The 23,251-nt window shown below is 35.9% G+C and overlaps 1 protein-coding gene across 1 annotated transcript in view; it reads left to right on the top strand.

The window, feature by feature from the left end:
- The window catches only part of LOC134541488 (sodium channel protein 60E-like), a 219,708-nt gene that overhangs the window by 135,337 nt on the left and 61,120 nt on the right, over positions 1-23,251 (top strand). Inside the window, exons 15-16 of the mRNA XM_063384980.1 lie at positions 9,268-9,583; positions 16,378-16,651. Of these exons, the coding sequence (XP_063241050.1) occupies positions 9,268-9,583; positions 16,378-16,651 (590 nt within the window). The remainder of the gene's footprint in view (positions 1-9,267; positions 9,584-16,377; positions 16,652-23,251) is intronic.

The following is a 23,251-nucleotide window of genomic DNA, read 5'->3' as shown; positions in this document are numbered from 1 at the left end:
GTGTCTGGTCGGTCCAGCTTACTTGACAGTCCCTGCCATGGCCCCGTTGTCTCCAAGGTGCTCTACTGAACACCTGTGATCTCTTACCACGTTATCTTTGGCCTGACTCACAGCTATAAGATGAAATACTCTATATCTGAATCTTTGTAACATTGTAGAGTAATATTTGATTCATGAGATCGGCTGGATAAAGAATGCCTAAAATATGTTCTGATCAATTTGTTCTCTGGGCTGAACGTGTTAAACTCTCATGATTGATATCAAGTTTGTGTGTTCTTTTAGCAGAATTATTCCTTATATAAAAAACTGAATATAAGAGTGAGACTCAGAACAGTGCTATTAAATGACACTATTAGAAAATATTGCATGCAATATATAACAATAGTGTATGATTTATTCCATTGTCAAAAAAGAACAAAATAATTTTAAAATTAAGTTAAATATTTAAATGTTGTTATGCTAGCCAACTCATTGCGTTCTAATGACTGCAAAATTTACTTAACTGTGAAATATATTAAATATTACACATTTATTATATTAGTCCTACTATCAGCACTAAATATAGCAGAAGTAAAATATTAATGTTCTTCCTGCTACAGGATGCAGGGTGTGATGTCGGTGTCGGTGTCCACCATCTTGGACTGTAACATAATGGTGGCCATCTTGGATGACCTTGACCTTAAATTTTGATTTTGACAATGACCTTTGACCTTGACCTGATTGCCGTTTTTGATCCACCTTCTAGTATACCACCATCCTAGAACTTTCCGCTATTTTGGATTCTATAACTTCTTTCCAATTTAAGTATGACATCAACATTGACATTTTTTGTTATGTTCGCTATATAAAAAATCCCTAATAAAAATGGGAAAAATATAAATAAATTAAATAATAAAATATTAATAAAAAACATTCTACAATTTTTTAATTTTAACTTCACTGCCGCCATCTTGAAAAACAGTAATTTTTAAGTTAAATATTAGAAAATTTATAAAATTCTAAAAAAATTAAAAAAATTTCAATTAAAAGCAATCTTACAACACGAAGTCCTCGATAGGAACCTGGCAAGGTCATTTGATTAGAAATGGCGACGGATCCTTCCTCCATGGAAGCCAACGGCTGATTGACCCTCCACCACTAGAGTAAAGGAATACATTACATCAGCCAGTATCATGTCATGTGGTGCCTCCTAGTAAAGCAAGAGCCATTTCCGTGTTTGTTTTCGACAAGGACGTGTGCGAGAAGCAAGGCATAATACAAGAGTACATTTCCATGCGGTAACACTCCAAATTAAACTCTATTTACCTGTGTCAGACATACAGTCGAATTCCGAAGCATATGATACATGACATATGATTCGCATGGACGAACTTACTTTACGTCACGCTTATGACGATCATTTAAACAATCACCAACGTCACTTTTCAGGAATTAAAAGACATGTGCTCCTTTTGCTGGAAAAACCAGGACTGATTACTAGTTATAATCAAGGACTGACCTCTACATAAAGGCAGGTACAAGCAAGGTTTTGATCACTTTATCGTCGAACTTGAGTTACAGCACTTCAACATTCGGTCTTAGCAATCGTTTCACTGAACTACATGCTATTCTAAAGTCTCACGACCTCAGTACAAGCAAATATATTTCTCTATTGGCTTAAAAATAGAAAGTACGAAAAACTAATTGCTGAAGTACCTACATGCCATCAATCAGTGCATGGGAACGCCGTATCCTCGAATTCGTGACATGATAGAATATTGATGCACAAAGACATGACGTTTTGAGGGCCTTTAAAATTAGCCTGAATTCATCACTAACTTACTTGGCAACGAAAACAGATCTTGCTAACCACAAAGAATATGTTTCTGCGGACAAATAAAAAGTATAAGAGGAAGTCTTGCAATATGATTTCAGCCACTACAATGACGGACTTGGACAGTGACCTTCTTCGTGCTATACTCTCTGTTTGTGTAAATATGTACTTACTAGAAGAGCCAGATTCCATGTGAAAGTGAAAATGAAGATATATTTAAACCAATCACCAGAGTCTTAACGAACTTAAAAATAAGGAAAAACCACTCATCACATTGAACACAGAAGTTATGGCAAGATGCCAACTGCAAAGAGGAGGAAATATGATCCAGCCCAAATGCACAAGAAAGAATTACGGAAGTTTGGACACCAAGTAAGTGCCATTGTCAGGCGATTTCTGAGATTTATCAGGGACCGGGATAATGAAACGATCTATGGAGTGTCTAGAAACCATAAAAAGTAGTTCGTTGGTGTTAAAGAAATAGATTTTTCACAGGAAATGTCATATGTATATAATAATACAAAACACACATGACTCCAGGTTTGTACGAATTACTATTTCGCAGGGAACCTAAAGTATGTTTCCTACGAGGAATTGCAAGAGTACAAAAATGGCGGAATCCATCAGGCATATTTATACAATAACGATTCCGATTGTGCTAAATCAGGGAAAAAATCGACATTCTCTCTCTAATATCTTAAGCGAAATAACAGTACACGTTAATGGCTTAAAAATAACTAGAAAGTGATTTTGCTATATATATTGAGACAATCCAATCGAACTTGTAGTGCGTCTAAGACTGCTGCTGTCTTCAGTTAGTGTATGTAACTATTCACACATAATCGAAATATTCTCCATACTAGACAAACTGAGGGAACCTGGCTACATACAGTGAGTCAAATCGAAATGCCTCGTACACTTCACGGTCCTACAAAATGGAAATACGTTTGTGGCAAAGTCGTAGTGCGTGAACTTGATTATTTATTCCAGGCGGACCTTTTTGAAATGATACCATTTTCCCGAATGAATTCAGGTTTCAAGTACATGTTGACAGTCATCGACGTGTAGGTATATAAAGTTATCTTGGGCCAGACCTGTGAAATCGAAGAATGAAACGGACGTAACCAAAGCCATGACAGACATTTTGCGCGATGGACGTGTACCATCGCACCTGCAAACGCATTTCATCAAAGAATTCTGCAATGCAATCTTTAAGGCTTCTATGAAGTTCGGCATCAAATACTACTCTACATTTAATAGTGTCAAAGCCTCCATTGTCGAAAGGTTTAACAGAATTTTGCGCACTAAGATGTATTGACAGTTCACGGATAATAGAAATTACATGTGGTTGGATATCTTGTCGAAATTGTTAAGCGAATATAATTCCACTATGCATTCTCCCTTGAAAATGAAGCCTAACATGTTAAAGAGATTATCTTCTTCAAAAAGTGTTTACCAACACGAAGAAAGATTTACGAAAGTGTAAAGATAAAGTAGGTGCCAATGTATGGATCTCCAAACAGAATGTCATCTTACAGAAAGGTTTCACTTTGAATTGGAGTCCCAAACTTTTCTGTGTGACCCACGTTCGCGTATCCAAGCCTAGAACCTACTATCACGAAGTATTAGACCACAAGCCTATTCGCGATGGCTTCAATGCCGAAGTGATTGAGCCTACATTGTATCTTGACATGTATTTGGTAGAGAAGATTCTTAAAAGAAGAAATGTACAATCCTACGTCAAGTGGTGGGGCTTTAAACCTGGCTTTAATACATGAGTACCCGATGGATAAATCGAGAAACGCTAGCAATTTTCTTGTTTTTGTACTTGTAGTACAGTCGAATTAAAGTACTTGTTTTTTCTTAGAACCTTTCACTTTGATAGTATATATAATTTAATTGTTATTTTTTTTTACATCGAGTAAGGATCGAATCAAGCAGTGAAGTCGATCTAATCAATGAATATATTAATGAGTTATTTTTTGGATGATTTTTGGAGATTCCCTTAATTTCTAACTAAAAAATTACAGATATTTAAGATGGCAGTCATGATGACCAACAAGATGATGGATGTCAAGTTAATAAATATTACTGCATTATAGTGGGTAAAAATTTAACTTATGTGGCAGCACCTTCTAGCTGACGAAAACAAGATGGGGCTGTATTGGTATCCCAGATGGCGGTCTCCAGTTGATGAAAACCAGATGGTCACCATGACATCATACACTCTGATGTGATAGATTGCTTGACATTAGTTTGGGGAGGGAGGGGGTTCAGTCAATCGGTGGCGTTCGGGGAGGAAATATCTGTTACCATTCTTAAATGAATGATCTTACCGGGTTCGAACTAAGGACTCCGTGTTGTGAGGGAATATATTAATTAAATTTTTTAATGAAATGTTTATGCATTTTTAAATACTTTATCAATTTTCTAGCTTAATAATTTCGGATTTTAAAGATGGCGGCCGTGCTGTAATAATTCCAAAATAGTGGAATCCTAGATGGTGACTGGTGTCAAGGTCAAAGGTCAAGGACATCCAATGTGGCCTCAATTATATCATAGTCCAAGATGACGGACACCGACAACAAACCCTGCAACCTGTAGCAGGAGTAATATTTACATACTACTAACATCTTAATAGTGAGAATATATACGTATGTTTAATGTCATTAAGAAAACATTCGTTTATAATGAAATTAAATTCATTCTGTTCACAAGAAAGTTACTGTGATGATGTGCATCAGAATGGTTTACATGGGGTAAAATTCTATACAGTCACTATCTAATATGCCTGTCATTAGCAGAACAAATAAAATTATTCATAAAAAAAGTTTTAAGCCAAAAACCAATATTTAGTGAGTTAAATGTTATTTCACAAGTATCGGTTCAGTTTTCAGGGGCAATTAAAATAGGCACCTATTCATCCTGCGTTCAAGGTCGTTCAAAATAATTTAAAAACTTTTACAATTATATTTAAAAATTTTGATAAACGGCATCTTGTGCAAAAGGGTGACAATAATTAGGTTGCAGAACAAATAAATTCCTACTTCCTATGTACACACATCATCGATCCCATTAAAAACTATTATAATGTCTCCTGAAAAATCCAAAAATATTTGTAATATTTGTTTATAGATGCATCCCTTATCACTAGTTGCTCATAAATAGGTGATAATAGGAGCGTTTTTATGGTAGTTTCCAGTAGTGGCACAGCACAGAACCAACCTCCCTGCACCGGGTCAGTGTCCAGGTCCTGGCCATGACGTTCTAATCGAAAATATTCCAGCAATTTAACGAAAATGAATGATGCACTGAACATGAAACATTCGAAAATGTTTGGGTACTTGAAATATGCCAAAATGTTTAAGGATTTTTCAGAAGTTTTCTGAACACTTAAGAAGTTTCCAGAAAATATAAAACTACGTGTTTTTTTTTTCTGCGTGTCTAGGCCAACGAAATAGTATTTTTACCTTATAATACTTAGTAATGTCAGATTACATCAAAGCGACGCTGGTATACCTGTATACTTTACAGCAGGCGAATATGTGCTTTATTTTACCTCTTTGAAGCTTGAAGTAGTGTCGTGAAGTTCAGAACTGTAAGCGTTTACTCGATACACACAAATAATATATTTTAAAACTAAAGCGTTTAAATTAATTTATGAAATCGAATAAATCAAGTATATTCGACTATAAGAGTTAATGTCACATCTAAAGAACGTTCCGTTGGTGTTGGCAAGTAAATAACGTTCCCTTTGTTGAAGTTCACAGTTAACCAAACAGAAAGTAAAATGTCCCATAATGTTTCATAGCATAGATACTTTGGCTTTCGTGTAATTATTAGAATTATGATTATTTTTTATTATATTATTGTTTTTAAATTGTGTGGAAATGTAACTTTTCACCAAAAGAAGTTAAACGTGGTTACATATTTGCAAGCCATTTTTTTCCATAACCATAACTCCAGCAGGGGTGAACACAGTGTGGAGGGAAAATACCTATATGGGGAAGGGTGCATTGACAAACTCAAGTGACTTCCTGGATGAGGATGAAGGTGGCTAATTCTTTGGTCATCGCAATAACATGGTGTTTCTACATGAATTACAGTATTTTTTTAAAGTAACAAACATAAATCGATTTGTTTTTAATTATTTTATTTATAAATTCATTTTTTTCATATTTATCTGCGGTGTTTTGCTTTGATTTATCTTTAATCGTTTCTCACGCAAACTACTTTGCAATTGCACTCGACGTGTTGGTGAGGTGAACAAAGAGTGGATCGTGGATCGAGGTGAGGGTCAAGTAAGCTGAGAACCACAGTGGACACACACTACTCACTCCTCTAACTGTGTGCTTTGTGTACATTGCGGCATCGACGTTCGTGTGCCTGTTGAAACTAACACCTCCAGCCAGTAGGCACCAGCGAGTTTGGGAACTGCTAGCTTGTGTTCTATTTTAGTTGTGGGGTGATGTGATGTTTTGGTTTGACGTAATTTGGTTTCTAACGACATTGTGCGCTTACATGACTGTGTAAATTAACATTTGATTTGCATTTCCTCTAACACCACTTGCACAATTCTAGCTTTTGTAACAGGCTTATAGACATATGAGGTGTAGTGTAGATAAATTTGGTGTGTGCACATCTATTGATGAGCTTTTAATTGTAATCACCGTTAAGTTGTAATTGACTTTATAATATATGTTTGGAAAGGAAGTATTATTTTATAATATTAATTTATAAATGGTTTCTTATTACAGACCAGTGCATATGTGTTATTCCCGTTACAATAAACCATTATTTTTTTGTAAATATCCATATGTTGTATAGGTAAATAAACGATTTAAATGTTTAGTTTGCATGAAATATAATCATACAATATATTATTCTATTGCCAAATGCAATTTAAAATTATAAGTATGTAGCATGTAAAAGTTTTTAAAGGAGAGGTATTAAGATAAGGCCAGAAACTCATGGCTGTTACATTTGAAAATATCATTTTTTGCCTTAACTACGAAAGTTTAAAAAAACCTGTGTATAATCCCTGGAGGCCTGACTAGAAAAACAATTGGAAACTTTAAAGCCGTGTTGATTTACATAATTTGCTATTGTGTAATGTTACATAAAATTTTCAAAAATATATGGTTTTTAAAAATTATGTAAAAATATTCTTTTATTTCGAAAAATTGTAAACATAATTATATTTGGTTTTCATTCCTAAAATATAATTTTTAACATAAGTTTGTTTTATAGAAATATTTTAAAATAAATATAATTTTTAAAAAATGCTTGAAATCATGTAAATACGACGAATGTTGCAAAAATTAACGTAAAAAATAAAATTTGAAATGTGTTTAAACGATTGATTTGTTTTAAGACATGCTTTTAATGATTTACATTTTTTTTTGTCTTAATAGCATGACAATGGCAGGCTCTTTTATGAGATATTAGTAACTGCAACAGAGTGCGTTTGTAAACGACATTATATAAAAAAACATTTTCGAAAATTATCCCTCTTATTCTTTCAGTTGGTTCAATAAAGTCTTGATATTTTCCCAGAAGAGATCATTTTTGATATTTTCTAATTCTAGTGCCAGCAAAAAAAAAGTTTCGACAGGGAAATTATAATTGAGCAACATTTTCTCCATTACTTGATGTAGGCTTTTGGACATACGCCATTGCTTAGCACATATATGTCTGCAGAAGAAAACTACAAAAAAACACAAATGACAAAAAACACTAACTAAGCAAAAATTGCTGTTGTCAGGATTTAACGCCACACAATATTCCACACAAGGAATATGGTCAACAAACAAGGAAAAAACAAAGAAAAAAGGACTAACAGAACGAAAAAAAAACCACAAATGATGACAGCACAAAAATTCCGAACCCAAAAAAATTCAACACAACAGTTGAAACGAGACAAAAAACTCAGTAAAACGAAAAGACGAAACAAACACAATAGTTTTCCAAAAAAACAAAAAACAAAAACAGAAACGAAAAACCCCCACAAATGATGACAGCACAAAAAAAATTGAACCCAAAAAAATTCAGCACAACAGTCAAAACGACACAAAACACGACCAAACGAAAAGACGAAACAAACACAACAGTTTTCTAAAACAGAAACAAGCGACGTTTCGGGAACTGCTATCTGCTCCCGTCCTCAGGCAGAGACGCACATGGTACGGAAACACAGGTGCGACTGTCGCACACTTGCGCACAGTAAATAAACAATAAAACTTTAAAAGTATATTTTGATTAAAAAAATAAATAGTAAATACACAAATGTGTGACCAAGATTCACAACCGTTTCTGTGGGAACTGGCATTACATGCGTGCGTCGAAACAAGTGCAATATTTGCCAAGTTAGTAATTGAAGTCGAAATAAGACAAAAAAATTCATTAAAATTAAATTTAAGACCAATTACTCATGTTATGTTTTTTTGCCAATATCTTTGTTTATCAGTTCACAATTCAGGGTGTTTATTTTATTAATTTTCATTGCTAATAATATTTAAGCTGCTGAACAAATTTTTTTCATGATGCTGTGTTTTCAGATCGAGTGCTAACCAGGATTCTAACTTTAGAGTACACATCCACTCCAAAGACGGGATTGGTTTCGATTTAAAAACTTATTTTATTTAGTTAATTTGTAACTATTCGGCAATAATGCCAGTACAATGTTAAATCGTAATTACAGGCCGCAGTATCAGGAAATGACTCTTCCTGCTTAATGGGTGTGACTCACTGTTATTCTTGCACCAAATTCTGTTATTTAAACCTGAAAATACTTTCATACATGTTGATATGCGTACATGTGAAGAAAATTAGACCAAAAATCCCACTAACTATTTAGTTGAACAGGCACTTCGAAGTGAATTTAAATTCACATAAAATTGTATGAAAAAACGCGTGTAACTCAGTACGTGTAATAGAAGTGAAACTTCTTTGGCCGTTCCCTTTCTGCGTGTTACTGTTTCTTCAAAAATTCTGTCATCAAATCTCTGAATGAATTATGAAATTTATAACAGTTAGCGCTATCTATGCAGGAAATGCAGGGACTTTCTCAACAACGCTCTCTACACTGCCGGTTGAACAAGGAGGAACGTGAGTGCGCTGGTAGCAAATATTAAATTTAAAGGCACTCACAGCGGACTGTATAGGGTACATATATCTATTTTCTGACACATGCATTTTCACACCTCCTCTGTCTTAAACTTTCGTTCATATATCTCGCTCGGTTCTATATTTATTTTGGTGGGGGACGAACTATCGCACAAAGAGGAGAACGGAAACGAGCCCAAAAACGTATATAACACAGTGCTCTGTTATATCTCTTTTGGCCAAGTACCGATTCTCTGTCTTTATCGTTTCTCACCAATGTTTCACGAAAAAGGCCTTGCAGTTATACCCCGACCACCTGGGTGACAGTGTGTGGCCTCGTGTGTGCGCAGGAGGTGGGGGAGGAGTCGAAGCTGGCGCTGAGCTTCGAGCGCCTGCGCGCCATCGTGCGCAAGCGCAGGCGGCCGCAGGAGCGGGCGGACAACGAGCAGAACTCGCGGCTGGAGGAGATGGTGCGCGAGGTGCTGGACGGGCGCGCGCCCGAGGTGACCGAGGTGACTGAGGTGGCCCAGAAGACCGAGAAGACGGCCGACGAGGCGCCCCGGGTGCTGGTGAGGCAACAGGCCTTCGAGGCTGCCGCGAGCCCGCAGCCGCCGCGCGCCGCGCCCCGGAGGCCCCTCGCCCTCCTCGCGCAGTCCAGCAGCAAAGGTGCGCTCCCGCTCGTGGCTTCTTGGACATACGCCACGGGAAACATTCATATACTAGTCGACACGTGCGGAATTCCGTGTGGCATTCCATTCCTTAAAAATTAGGTATCAATTACATTTTAAAGAAGAATAAAAAAATGTAAACTGGGGTTGGTTCAAAAGAAGACATGTACCTAATTGAACACGTCAGTACAAATAACTATTACACTTGTTTTTACGGAATTATTATATCCCAACACACTAATAATATAAACGTTTACAAAACCTTTTTTAATTACAATGTTGGAAGTAATGATGTGATCATAGTTTACGTTTTGGTTATACGTATCTTCAAAACTAACAGATTCTATGAGATGTAAACGTAAGAGATTATGTTTGTAGGTTATGTTTGTGATATAAAATATCAACAGTAATTTCAAAAGTACTTACTTATATGAAACGTCTGACGTGCCAGAAGTTTTTGTTAAGTGATTTTTCGGTGGAATGTTTTGGTTAAGTTGAAGGATCCTCTAAGATTTCTTTATCATAAGTTCTTTTTATTATGACGGAAGTGCAATTTAAAAACGAAATATTTAAACGCTGATGATTCAAGTGGATATCCGATTCGATTATTATCGAATCCGATTCGATATATATAGAAAAATCGGTGCATCCATTAAAGGACCTCTCAGATGATTTAAAATCTCAAATTTAAGAGGAACGGTACATTTTTAGACCGTAAGTTCATTTTTCGTCATCAGCCGGTACGATAAGCTTTAAAGTGAGGGGTAAATCATGGAATTCGATAAAGAAATAAGCAAGATCTCACGGACCGACAGAAAAACAGGCAAGAAAAATAATATATAAGATGCATAATAAGAAATAAAAATGAATAACATAAACCCCTTAGAAAACAAGCTTTAAATCAGCTGATATCAAACAGATAAACCCAACGATGAACCTAAACAGGTATTATGGACAACACAAACGAACATATTCCAACACTGAATATCAGACAGCACAAGAATTCAGTGGAAGGAATTTCAACCATGAAAAAAAAAATTAATAACAGCACAGTGGGCTAACCATGATGATGACGTTTCAACAATAACAGTAAATGCAGACTGACAACAAAATCTGAACAACGCAGAAAATATGCTTCAATGGCGTATGTCCAAGAAATTGTACTAAATCAAAATGCCGGTTGCATGAATCATTTAAAGAGCAGTATTTAAAGATGCTACAGCCAAAATATGATACTGATAGTGTAACTGCAACTTCTCTACTTGGGTACCTCACTCTGTACACTCCCTCGACGGCTTGACAGCAGTTGCTCTGTAAGTTGGATAGAAAAAAAGAATTAAAAAATATTTTTTAAAAGAAATATTTTATTTTAGGCCACATAATGCACAAGAAATATTGTTACCTAAATTTTAAACTAACGAAATTGTAAAACTTAACACAAGCAAACACAAATATCTATCTAAAGAAACCTCCTAAATGACTAAAATATCATAACGTATTAATAATATAATTTAAAAAAAACGAATGAACTTATAACATTTATAAAAAATTATTTTCCGATAAGTCTTTAAAAAAATCCTACAGGCAAAAAATAACTAGGGTAAGGTATTTAAAAAAAAATTAGTTTCTTGATTAGCAATTATGATCTAGAACCTTTGTACTGTCTACGTTCGAAAATTCTTTCTCAGCTCTTTTGAAATGCATTCTAAGTTACTAAAGAGAACATAATCACATTAGGGTAATTTAAATTATAACTTAAATGATTTATTTAAAAAATATTGTGTGAAACTTCACTAGCATCATGTTTTATACGTGTTCTCATAGTCAACAACTTATTGAGTTTGTGTTTTTCATGTGATTATGAAAATCGAGCTAGATATAAATTACTTATTTTTTTTATAATGTATTACTGTACGTTAAAGCGTAAATCAGCCATGAATCACTGCAAGATGGAATTTCAAATTATTGTGTTTAACGTAGGTACATTTCAAGAACTTATAAATTATTTATATTTATTTTGTAAAATTTAAGGTTAGTTTAAAATGCTGATTTTAGCTGTATTCAGGAGCTGGTAAATGTTGCATTTTTTTTTTTTTCAAATTACTATACAACGTGTACCGGATATTAAGATTTCCTATGCTTAATTGTATTCTAGATATTGTATGCCCAATATCTCTATAGCTACACTTAAATATTAAGACACGGTTATTGAGCAAGAGTTAAAAATCTGTGCTGATAAGTGAGCAGTGGAAAACAAAAATTGGTTTAAACAATCACTTATTGGTTTAGTATGGGAGCTACGGCCTGCCAATAAACATAACTACGCAAATCTCTCTGGATTCCCGACAGTGCAAGGAGCTGATGGGTAAACAACAGTGTCGTCTGAAGTTGTTTTAAACATGACGCAACGCAGTTCGTGCAACAGCCCTGCGAACCCATTTTAAATTCAACAATATTCACGAGCAAAAAATTGGCGGTAATACTACTAGAAATTGTGATGTTTGGCATTGCATACCACAAAACTCAATTTAGACGTAAAAATTTGTGGTTATAACGGAAATACGCATTCGATTTCAAGGATGATAGCAGATTTCAAAATATTAAAAGAATTCACACTTGCCACGATATTTTTAAAAATGGCGATGTCATAGAAAACACAAAAAAAAATTAAGAAAACCTCTGGTTTTCAAGGGTGGATACAAAATAATGTGATACAGCAAACCTGATTTCGGCGTTACAAAGTACTGTTCACCATTCCATCGCCGATGCCAGTCTGGAACTCTCTGAGTTGTACGCATCGATCATGACCTTGCTATCAACTAAACTTCCAGTGCAGTTAAAATATTAAACTAATTCAATAAATTATGATTCATCTCATAAAAGGAAACCTGCAATAGAGGCGCTCAGCACTTGTGGTTTTCTCAATTTCCTCTGGCCTACGGACTGACTCAGCAGCTGCTAGATTGCTGCGAACCTGGAAACTGCCATCCATCACACGAGACCGCATACAGTCCTTCCGGACTGCATCGAAGAAGTTGTCGCTTCGTCTGCACAATGTTGGACTGGTTGCAATCTGCGACGTATCTACGCAGATTCCCAACGGACTTAATTCTTTTCGTCAATGCCATGTCACAGCTGTGGCCGCAGACGTCGTTGGTCATGTCACACTGAATTTTTCGTCGCCGGTGAAGATTATCAGTGAGAAACCTGTGATTTTTTGCCTGAGAGCAGCAAGCCAGTATAAACCGGAGTCGTCGAGGCAGTAGGTAATGTCGACGAGGCAGTTCATGCAGCTTTAAAGACTTGGCTTACAAAAATGCACAATTATCTAACCCAAAATATACTTTTTTTAATAGCTTTGTGAAATTATAAATTTTTGTAAAACTTTATAGAGTTTTAAAATTAAATATAATATCGATAAATAAGTTTAATAATTTTAATAGAAATTGGAACTTTATAGAGTTTTAAGATACCTAGAAATTATTAAAATGATTACAAAAATCTAGCTAGTCATTATTTTGACTCATGGAAAATACCGAAAACTTAAGAGTATATAAGTGATGTCTAGAAGTCACGACCCTCAGTCTACTTCTGGCTGTGGTACAGTGCGGATCAGCTCTCTTCAGTAAATTTCCTGAGATTTATTTGGTGTTGGAATATTGACCTGGTGGGAAGGTCTACCATCAGTAGTGCAGACCCTGATGGCAGCGACGCTGGTGACAGTGGAGATACCAATGTCATCGGAGCCACCAACTGCAGAGATACCGGGGGCAGCTATGCCTACTGTGCTATCATTGCAACAGACTTCTGTGTCTGAAGGTTCGAAAGTGTTGCAAGCAACCTTGGAGACTTCAATGAATGATAGATGTTCATTGACATGTTCGACTTACCAGTGTAGATTCTATGATACTTCTTTCAGTACGATTTTAAATGCTTGCAGACATGAAAGAAGTGGATTCTCGAGTAATGTACTACAAAGAACACTATTTAATAAACTTATTTCACATCAATATATCCTATAGTGACATGACGTAATCGGTCCTGGGATAGTTAAGCGCAAGCATGAACATGTTTGTAAATAGTGTGGCAAAACCTTTAAATTAGTACATCATACTAGAAATCACAAAAACCTAAACTGTAAATTAAGAGATTTATTAGTTATTCACAAAGTAAAAAGTGTAATGTCTTTACCGAGGTAACAACTATTTAGCAGTTCATTACAAATATTGTAAATATACAAACTGAAATTTGATTGTTTACAAAGTATCACATGACTTTCGTACATGAATATATAAATAGCTTGCCTTGAATGCGAATCTCAGTTGGTCTTTGTTTGTGGAAGGGTCATAGCAGACACTCCTTACAGTTACTCAACAGTGTTAATCTTTTTTGGACTTCAAAACTTAAATGATAAAGACCTCGATGACATCTGTACCATCAGCAATTGGCGATTCTTCGACCCAATCTGACCTATCAACTACAACAACAGAAATGTTAACTATATCATCCACAGAGGTACTGACTGCAGCAGCGACGACTGCCATGCCAAAAGCACAGATTCCGGCACAATGACTCAGACGAATCCAGAGATTCCAATTGAAGGTGTATCATCATCACCTACAGCACTAGATGAACCTTTAAGGTGAGCAATGTCTTCATCAGCAGTGAAAATCTATATTCAAGGAAGCAACAACTGCTGGTGTTCCATCACCAAACCGTGCCCACTGTGACAGCATCAACAAATAATTGTAATAATAATTCTAAACTTGTGAATTTCAGTGCAACAGGTGTATTTGCCAGTTAACATACTACAAAAAATTGATAAAGAACATCAGGAATTGCGGCCAACTGGTTGCAAATTCATTGGGATAAAATGTTTCTTCTGTAGCAAGATGTTTGATTATGGGTTCAGTGCAAGGCATCATGAAATATATATCACTGTCTTTTTATCGAAACTGAGATCTCAATGCTGTGTAAAAATTTTGTAGTTGCTGTCATACTTATATGTCCTGAAATCGCATGCCAAAGCATGCAAATGATTCACTTCGTGCTCTCGAAAGACTGCAGAAATAAATAAATGTTAATAATATGCTTAAATAGTGTACTTATGAAAATTATGTAATAAAATTTATTAGTTGTTAATATTTTTTGAAACTGTCAACTTTGATGGTAACTTTACTTTAATCAATAATTTTACCTATTTTATTTTTTCAGTGACTAGAAATGAACGCAATCCATTGAATAAATTATTATATTATTTACTGATAATTTTGATTTTTTTTTAAATTTCCCAAATTTTTATCTTAAAAATTACATAATTTCAAGATTACAACCTAGATGGCCGACAATATGGCGGATGACATATAATAATGCACTATAATGGGTAAAAATTTAATTTAATTGGTGGCAGTGCCATCTAGCAGATGATGTGTGCACTAGCACTCGAAGAAGCAAGTAATGAAAACAAATATGGCGACAACATCCTCTCGCAGGTGCAGCTATTATTCAATGTCTCGATGGCCGTTAAATCAAAGGAGTATGTTTTACAACCTCTGAGGTCCGAGCTGCCATGCTTCAAATCACCTCACTTCCGTGTGTTTAGTATAAAAAAAGACATTTCATATGTCGATAAGTCATCAAATCTCTGGTAGGTAATTAATCATTGACCTTACGTAAATGAGACAAAGCGATCCTGGCACTCTCTAGGAACAAACAGTAAAAACAAAGATGGTTGTATCCATTATGGTGACCTAGAATACAAAAAAAACAAGATGGCAGATATGATGTCAGAATTCAAAAAGTGTCTGTGATGCCAGTTTAAAGATTGTGGCTGTAACATTAAATTTACAAATGGCTAAAGGGTCTACCTTATAGAAAAGTACAATAATCATGAGTGAGGTTTTGGATTTTAAAATCGTAGAATTAAAAAGAGCGGACTTCAAAATGGCAGACTTCAAAATTGTGGACTTCAAAATGGTAGACGAGGTTAAAGCCAAAGGTTACATTTCAAGGTAAAGGCCAAGGTCAATGACTAGGTCTAAATCAACTGTCAGAGGTCAAATTCAAAGTCAAGGTCAAAGGTAACCCAATATGGCGGTCGTGGCAAATATGGCAGGCGGATTCAGCTCCTAACCCTTTAACCAGGGCTCGAAATTCATATTTTATACTACTTTTAAATAATGACATAGATATATTTAGGAGAAGACTACAACAGGTCTCTATAAAGCTATTTTAGTAAGATTACAAATAATTCAACGTGAAGAAGCTACATGTGTGTTTGTTGTTGCAGACGAGACAAACGTGTAGGAGAGAATTGAGCAGGAGGTGCTTGACAATGCTACAAGTGCGGTTGTTGTTGCAGACGAGTCGAACATGTAGGAGAGAATTGAGCAGTAGGTGCTGCACAAGGCTACAAGTGCGGTTGTTGTTGCAGACGAGTCGAACATGTAGGAGAGAATTGAGCAGGAGGTGCTTGACAATGCTACAAGTGCGGTTGTTGTTGCAGACGAGTCGAACATGTAGGAGAGAATTGAGCATGATGTGCTGGACAAGACTACAAGTGTAGTTGTTGTTGCAGACGAGTCGAACGCGGAGGAGAGCATAGAGCTAGAGGTCCTGGAACCAGGCTACAGGTTTGGTTGTGGTTGCAGACGAGTCGAACGCGGAGGAGAGCATCGTGCTGGAGGTGCTGGACAAGGCTACAGAGTGGGTGTTGTTGCAGACGAGTCGAACGCGGAGGAGAGCATCGAGCTGGAGGTGCTGGACAAGGCTACTGAGTGGGTGTTGTTGCAGACGAGTCGAACGCGGAGGAAAGCATCGAGCTGGAGGTGCTGGACAAGCCGGGCGGAGAGGCGGACAGCATGCTGCAGGCGGGCGGGGAGGCGCCCCGCAGCCCCGCCAAGCGGCCCTGGCACGCCCTGGTCTCCTACGTGGACGAGCTGACGGTGGGCGGGCGCCGTGACTCGCAGGGCCGCTACGTGGACGGCATTGGCAGCTTCCCCGGCTTCGGCCGCAACAAGACTGTAAAGGTGCCTCAGGAGTGCTTCCCGGTGCACTGCTACGAGAGGTGCGTCTCACTCTTCAGTTTCTTCCTTTCTCACACTCTCTCACTCTTTGCTCTTCCTGTCTAACACACATTGTGACCAAAAGGGATTTATTTTTCCCCATTCACGTCTTTTAATCCAACCTTTTTAACACATACAACATTTCACTTTAGAAATAAAGTTATGTTAATATTGTTGTAAAACATTTGCCATAAAAATCTTTTGCTTTATCCGCCTTTATGAGCGCAACTTCCTAACTGAAGGGTTACAGACTTAATTATCTATGGTTATATTTAAGTTCTTTGGAAATTTTTATCCACATTTTAAGTAATAAATCAAACATAGGTGAATTACATGAAAAGAAAAATACTTTTAACAAGCAAGTAAGGATAAATTATAAATAATATGATAACGAAATATTATAAGTTCAGCAGTTACATGTTTAAAATAAACTTAAAATACATTTTGAATTAGAATATTCTAATTTTAACTTTTATAATAAACCATTAAAACCTGGACATTCTTTTATGAGCATTCTGTATATGGAAAAAAAACTGGCTTGTTCTCTACATTAAGTGGGAATCGTGTCAGACGCTGCCAGAGTGCCTAATGTCCGAGGGTTTACTCGAAAAGTTACTTTTTCCTCGAGATGGAATTAAATCCCTCTTTCGCTCCCATTTTTACTTGTACAGTTTTCTCGCTGGGCCTGGTTGCCGGCGATAGCACTGTTCTCCAGTCAAGGAAACCATTTACACTCTTATTCAGACTTTATTAATGTTCATCTCGTTTGAGACATTTTTACGCCATATTTGTACTATTAAATACCAATTTTTGCAAATGTTTGCGAGGCATAAAATTCATACTTATCCGTCATTTTAAAACTAAATTTTTGTTAAGTTCATGGTAGTGTTAAGTACTTTTTTAATCAGAGTGTAGATATTAAGCGTAAACTTTAAATAATTTATAATAACAAGATAAAATGATTGAAAACTGCATTAACGAGATTCCAATAAGTAGAGAAAGTTGATAATTATTATTATAATCTAATTTTTCTGTGATAAGTAATGGAAAGAAGCCATTGTGAAGCCTTGAGGAATGCCAGATCCCGCTAGCTTCCAAACGTAGTACAAACAGAAGGGCGAAATAATACTCGTTCTGGTACGAATGAAGCCTGGCATCTAAGCGTGTTCCTATAAAATTTATTTTATAAATAAAAAATTAAATAACCAAGATACAACAAAATCTTATTAAACCTGCAACGACCGTATCTATTCTTATGGTTGTCACTAAAAATTCAAAACATACGAGGGATACACTATAATCCACTGGCTCAAGCTAAAATACAAATGAAATGTATACATTATCCAAAATACCAATAAACTAGAGGCTGAATCAAGTCAGAATGATGAGCAAATAATATTACACATTCAAATGTCACTATAGAGAATGCATGCGTCTCATAGAAAATTCAAGTAAAGCTATATTAAATGTTAACATTTGCACCAAAAATTTTAAGCTTCGTCGCAAAAGATCCAAAATTCACTGCAAGAGTAAACGTAACTATAATCGTTACGTTACGCCTCATTACGAACGTATATTTAAAATAATAAGATTTTACATAAAAAAAGAGCTAAAGTACAAATTCTTGAAAAATTAATATCGTGAAGACTATCAAACACACACATGACATGTATGTGTGTGTATATTGGGGGGGGGGGGGACATGAAAAAATAGCAGAATTCAAATGTATCCTAACAGCGTTAAGGTGTAATCAAACCATCATGTGTTACGGCACGTATCAAAACCGAAAAATTATCAAAAGTTATTTTTTTAAGATTACGCGAGCATTAAACTCCAGAAAACAGTTTATATGGTCAGAACAGTTATAACAAAGTTCGTTCGAGGCCTCGATGACGTTAAATGGGTACGACCAGTGGTCTTAACTAGACTATTGGAGCCCAAAGCCATGATTATAAAATGAATATGACACCCAAGGGTCTACAAACGCAAACGTTACAAGAAACATTTGCATATGGCGTTAACCAGCGCTTGGGATGCGTCCTGACTTCACTCGGCCAGACGCCCAGTTCGTAAACCACGAAATAAAAATTAGGGATCGTTATAGTGCAACAGCACCCAAAGAATCGAAAATGCGCTTAAATTTAGACGGTGGCGTTCGAAAGGGTAGTCAAACCAAAGGAAATTTATACAGAAAAAAATATTACATTTACATAAAGGATGTCTAGCCACCACACTCCAGCCAACCAGAGATAAACATTACTAACTCATGACATCACTTGGCCAAGCCGAGTGCTTCGTCACGTAAAACTTATACTTATTAATACACAGTCAAGTTCTCGTAACGGTAGACCCATGACGAATAAGGCCGAGGAATGGCCAACCATCGCTCCTATGCCCTGCGTAGCCAGCACAGCGCCTGCGCAGAGCACAAGAGAGGGGGGTAGAATACTATTACGCTTACACATAAAATATCCTAACGGCCCTGTCACACTGTCAAATATTTTTCTCCAGTATACTTGACAATATAATTTGAGGGTTAGTTTCTGAAATAAATGGCTTTCAATTTTCATAATCAAATATATTTGGACAGTTAACCTCAAATATGTTTTTAATCATGTCACACTATCAAAGTTTATATTTCGTCTGACCTATTTTAAAATATATAATTTTTTTCTGAATTTTGAAATTAAATACTTAGTGCATCACAGTGCTGGATGTAATTTTTAAATGGTTATTGTGTTTAAGCAATTTAACAATTTTTTAACGTGAATAAATTTAAATCACAATAATATACTTTATATAATGAAAACAAATTGAGACTTATTTTTTAAGTAACGGAAACATTTTATTTTCAAGCATAAAATGTTTTCGTATACGGCAGTTATATTAATATTTCTTGAGTTGTTTAACTTTTTTAACCTATTTAATCGGCCATGTGCTCTTTGCCATTTTAAAGAAACTTTTAGACGGAAACAGATGTAATTTCCGTTTCGACTAGGCACGAATTTAACTATCCGATTTTATCCAACATCCAACTTACTTTATAACCCGTCCTATATGCAAAATATTTAATGGGAACTCAATTCACCCAACATGTCAAACATACATGATTTGCGCGAGTGACGTTTTCGGTGACGTCATAAACCTCCACCTTTATTTGACACACCATATAGAGAGGAGGTGGAAGTGAGAAGTTGACAGTGTGACAGGGCCTTAAGGGGTCTGCCTCGTTAAGGGTGTATGTGTGTTAGTGAGGCTGGATGACAAGCGCGACGCACCCTGGTGCTTCTAGCGCGGTGTAGCCTCTAAGCGCAAGGTTGTGAACTGGCGCGCAGTCTTCTCGTCGTAACAGGATAACTGTGAAATTTGATCGGTGACCGGAATATTATATTGCGGATAAATAAAGATAGAGTTGTAATGCAGATACCTTAAGTGGTTTCAAGAATCTGTACCGGTTGTTTTACGCCTTAAAAATACTCTGAAAACATGCGTTTTAGCCATTTTAACTCTTCTAAAAATACAGTTTTAAAACTTAATCCAAAATCGAAACTACTTTTCGGCCCTCAGCTAACTCTTAAATGCTTTACGTAAGCAGACCCCACTCGGATATCTTGAGCAGTTTTGAAATCGCGTTGTTTTTCCTGAAGCTCTGCACACCGTATGTGTGCCCGGGTAGCCGGAGCCCTTAAGGGCGCCGTCTGGCTAGAGAGTAAACGCGTGATCGCGTACATAGCATGTCGTTCTTGCTCGGAGCTGAGTGGCGACATTCGAAACTACTCTTATCTCCTCCTTTCCTCCCCACGCCGACACTGCTGGCCAGATAAGAGCCGCCCTGCCGCCTCGCCATGTTTGTCCAGGAAATATGTAGGTATATGAAAAAAACATGGACAAATTGCAAGAAAAGTTTTTTTTTTACATCAAAATTCGCAGAAAATTTCGTAGAATAACATATCCAAAATCCACCGAAATCCACTTTCTTTAGGTAACTTTTTTTTCCGGGTTTTGTCCCGGAAAAACGCGGAAAAAAAAAGCAATAACTCAAAACCGGTGCATCTGACGACAAAATCTGTAGAGACAAAAATTAAAGGAAATTAACTTTTCCATAACATATCCAAAGTTCAAGAAAATCCGCTTATAACTTATGCTTCGTTTCCGGGATTAGTCCCGGAAAAAATATTACAAATGAAATAAATCGAAAATTGTGCACTTTACAGCATAATGGTTTAGGAAAAAGATAAAGTAAACAATGTTTTTCATAATATATTAGAATTTCACACAGATCAACATTTCATTGTTTTTTTTTTGTTTTCCAGGAAATGTCCCGGAAAAAAGTTATAAAAAGAAAAAAAACGGAAACCGTGCACCGTACTTCAAAATAAATCGTGAATTAAATTAAGAGCAAAAAAGTTGCATTATATAATTGAACTTTATCAAAATTTGCTTAAAATATATGTACTATTGTCCTGGTATAGTTACTATTTATACGATTGAATTCCCATTCCCTTGTACTGAGTGAATGAAAACGTAACTGCGATTAAATATGTCATTGACGGAGGATATTTACTTTATCAGTTACCTTGGCCCCATACTGCAATTTACAACGAGATCGCTCAGCTGTACGTTTCATCTTGAAAAATTATGGATTAGCAACTACTGTATTTGATGTATATGGGAAAACTCACAGTACTAAAGACACAGCACATATGAGAAGAACAAGAGGTAATGCATCACCTGTAGTTGAATTCACAGGAGAAATGCAACTATCACTCCGTAAAGATATGTTTCTTTTGAACGAGCGAAATAAAGGACAAATGTTAAGGTTATTAGCAATACATTTACGCGAAGCAGAATGTCCTGTTGTCGAAGCACCAGGTGATGCAGATATTTACATAGTCCAAGAAGCTCTAAAATGTGCAAAAGAACAGTTGACAACAGTTATAGGAACAGACACAGATTTACTTGTCCTTTTACTCTACTACTTTAATCCACAATCACATAACTGTTTGTGTTTAAAAAGTGAACAAAGGCAGAAGAAAACATATCACATTAAGGAGCTAAAGCTGAAGCTCGGTGATGAAATTTGTAGTAATATTATTTTCTGCCATGCTTTAATGGGATGTGAGACATCACACATCTATGGTATAGGAAAGGGGAAAATATTGGATCGGATCCAGAATGACAGTGCCTTCAGGCAACTTGCGAAAGTATTTTCAGATAGTATTCCCAGTGTATTAAAAGAAGACATTGTAAAATCGGGAGAAAGCTGCTAGTACGCCTGTACAATGGGTCGAGAAGTGACACACTCGACACTTTGCGTTTTAAAGTGTTTAGTGAGAAAGCAGCTACTAGTTCCAAATGTGTACAACCAGAACAGTTACCTCCAACTAGTGCTTCAGCTCGTTTCCATTTCTTAAGGGTTTTCTATCAGATACAAGAATGGAAGGGAATTAAGATGAATCCAGAAGAATGGGGATGGAGAAAATGTGGCCACCTTCTCTTGCCAATTTCGACAGACAAGTTACCATCTCCGGAATGCCTTTTGAAGGTAATCAGGTGCACTTGCAAGGAAGATGGTTGCGGTGCATCCAACTGCAGTTGTAGGAAACACGGCATCTCATGTTCTTCTGCTTGTGTAAACTGTCATGCATCAACCTGTAAAAGCCGGCGTGAATTACCTCCCGAGGACTGCAGTTACTGTGACGGTTTTTAAGGTAGGGTGTTCCTACATATCCATGCATGTTTATTCAGTATTGTATGTTGCAGAGTGCATCCCAATGTGTGTATATTTTTCTATTTCTTCTCGAAACAGATCACTGGAAATCTTGTGTAAATTTAATTGTATGGTATGTTTTGTGAGAATGGACGTGTCGAATTTATCTTTCAAACGATAAGGAGTTGAAATGAGTCTGATTTTTTTTTCTGGAAAATAATTAAGGTACATTTCAAAAACGTTTTAACACATCACTAACTAAAAAAGGAATATAATTTAAGTGACTTTAAAATATATTATGGAAAATGAATATAGTTCGGATCTGACATAATTTGACATGGGATACATTTCTTTCTGTTATTTAGCCTAAATATTCAATACTTTTTTCGTGGCCGATCACAAAATAAATTCTATTTACCAGATTTCAGTGAATTTAGGATTTAGTGTAGGAAATCTTGTGTGCTTCTGTTTGTCCCACTGAAACTTTTTCAATACGATGTTCCGTTTTAGTTTTATTGAATTTTAAAAGATTTTCCAGGACGAGTCACAAAAAAAACTATATTATATATATATATATATATATATATATATATATATATATATATATATATATATATGAGCAGATTTTGGTGAATTGAAATTATATTTAATACAAAAAAAAGTCTTTTATTTTAGTCACGACTTTCTTTGACGTACGATACAACGTTTTCGTTTTGTATTTTTTTTTTCCAGGAAATTTTCTGGAAAACCAAAAACCTATTTTGTGTTGATTTTTGTGTATTTGTAATATATTATGAAAATCGTTGTGTACTTTAACTTTGTCATGAAACATTTTGCTATAAAATGCGCCATTTTCAATTTATTTCAATATTTTAGGTTTTTCCGGGACGAA

The sequence above is a fragment of the Bacillus rossius genome (genome assembly GCF_032445375.1).
Source record: "Bacillus rossius redtenbacheri isolate Brsri chromosome 4 unlocalized genomic scaffold, Brsri_v3 Brsri_v3_scf4_1, whole genome shotgun sequence".
Taxonomy (NCBI): domain Eukaryota; kingdom Metazoa; phylum Arthropoda; class Insecta; order Phasmatodea; family Bacillidae; genus Bacillus; species Bacillus rossius.
Note: the sequence above shows the minus strand (reverse complement) of the source record. Positions and strands in the feature narration are given on the sequence as shown.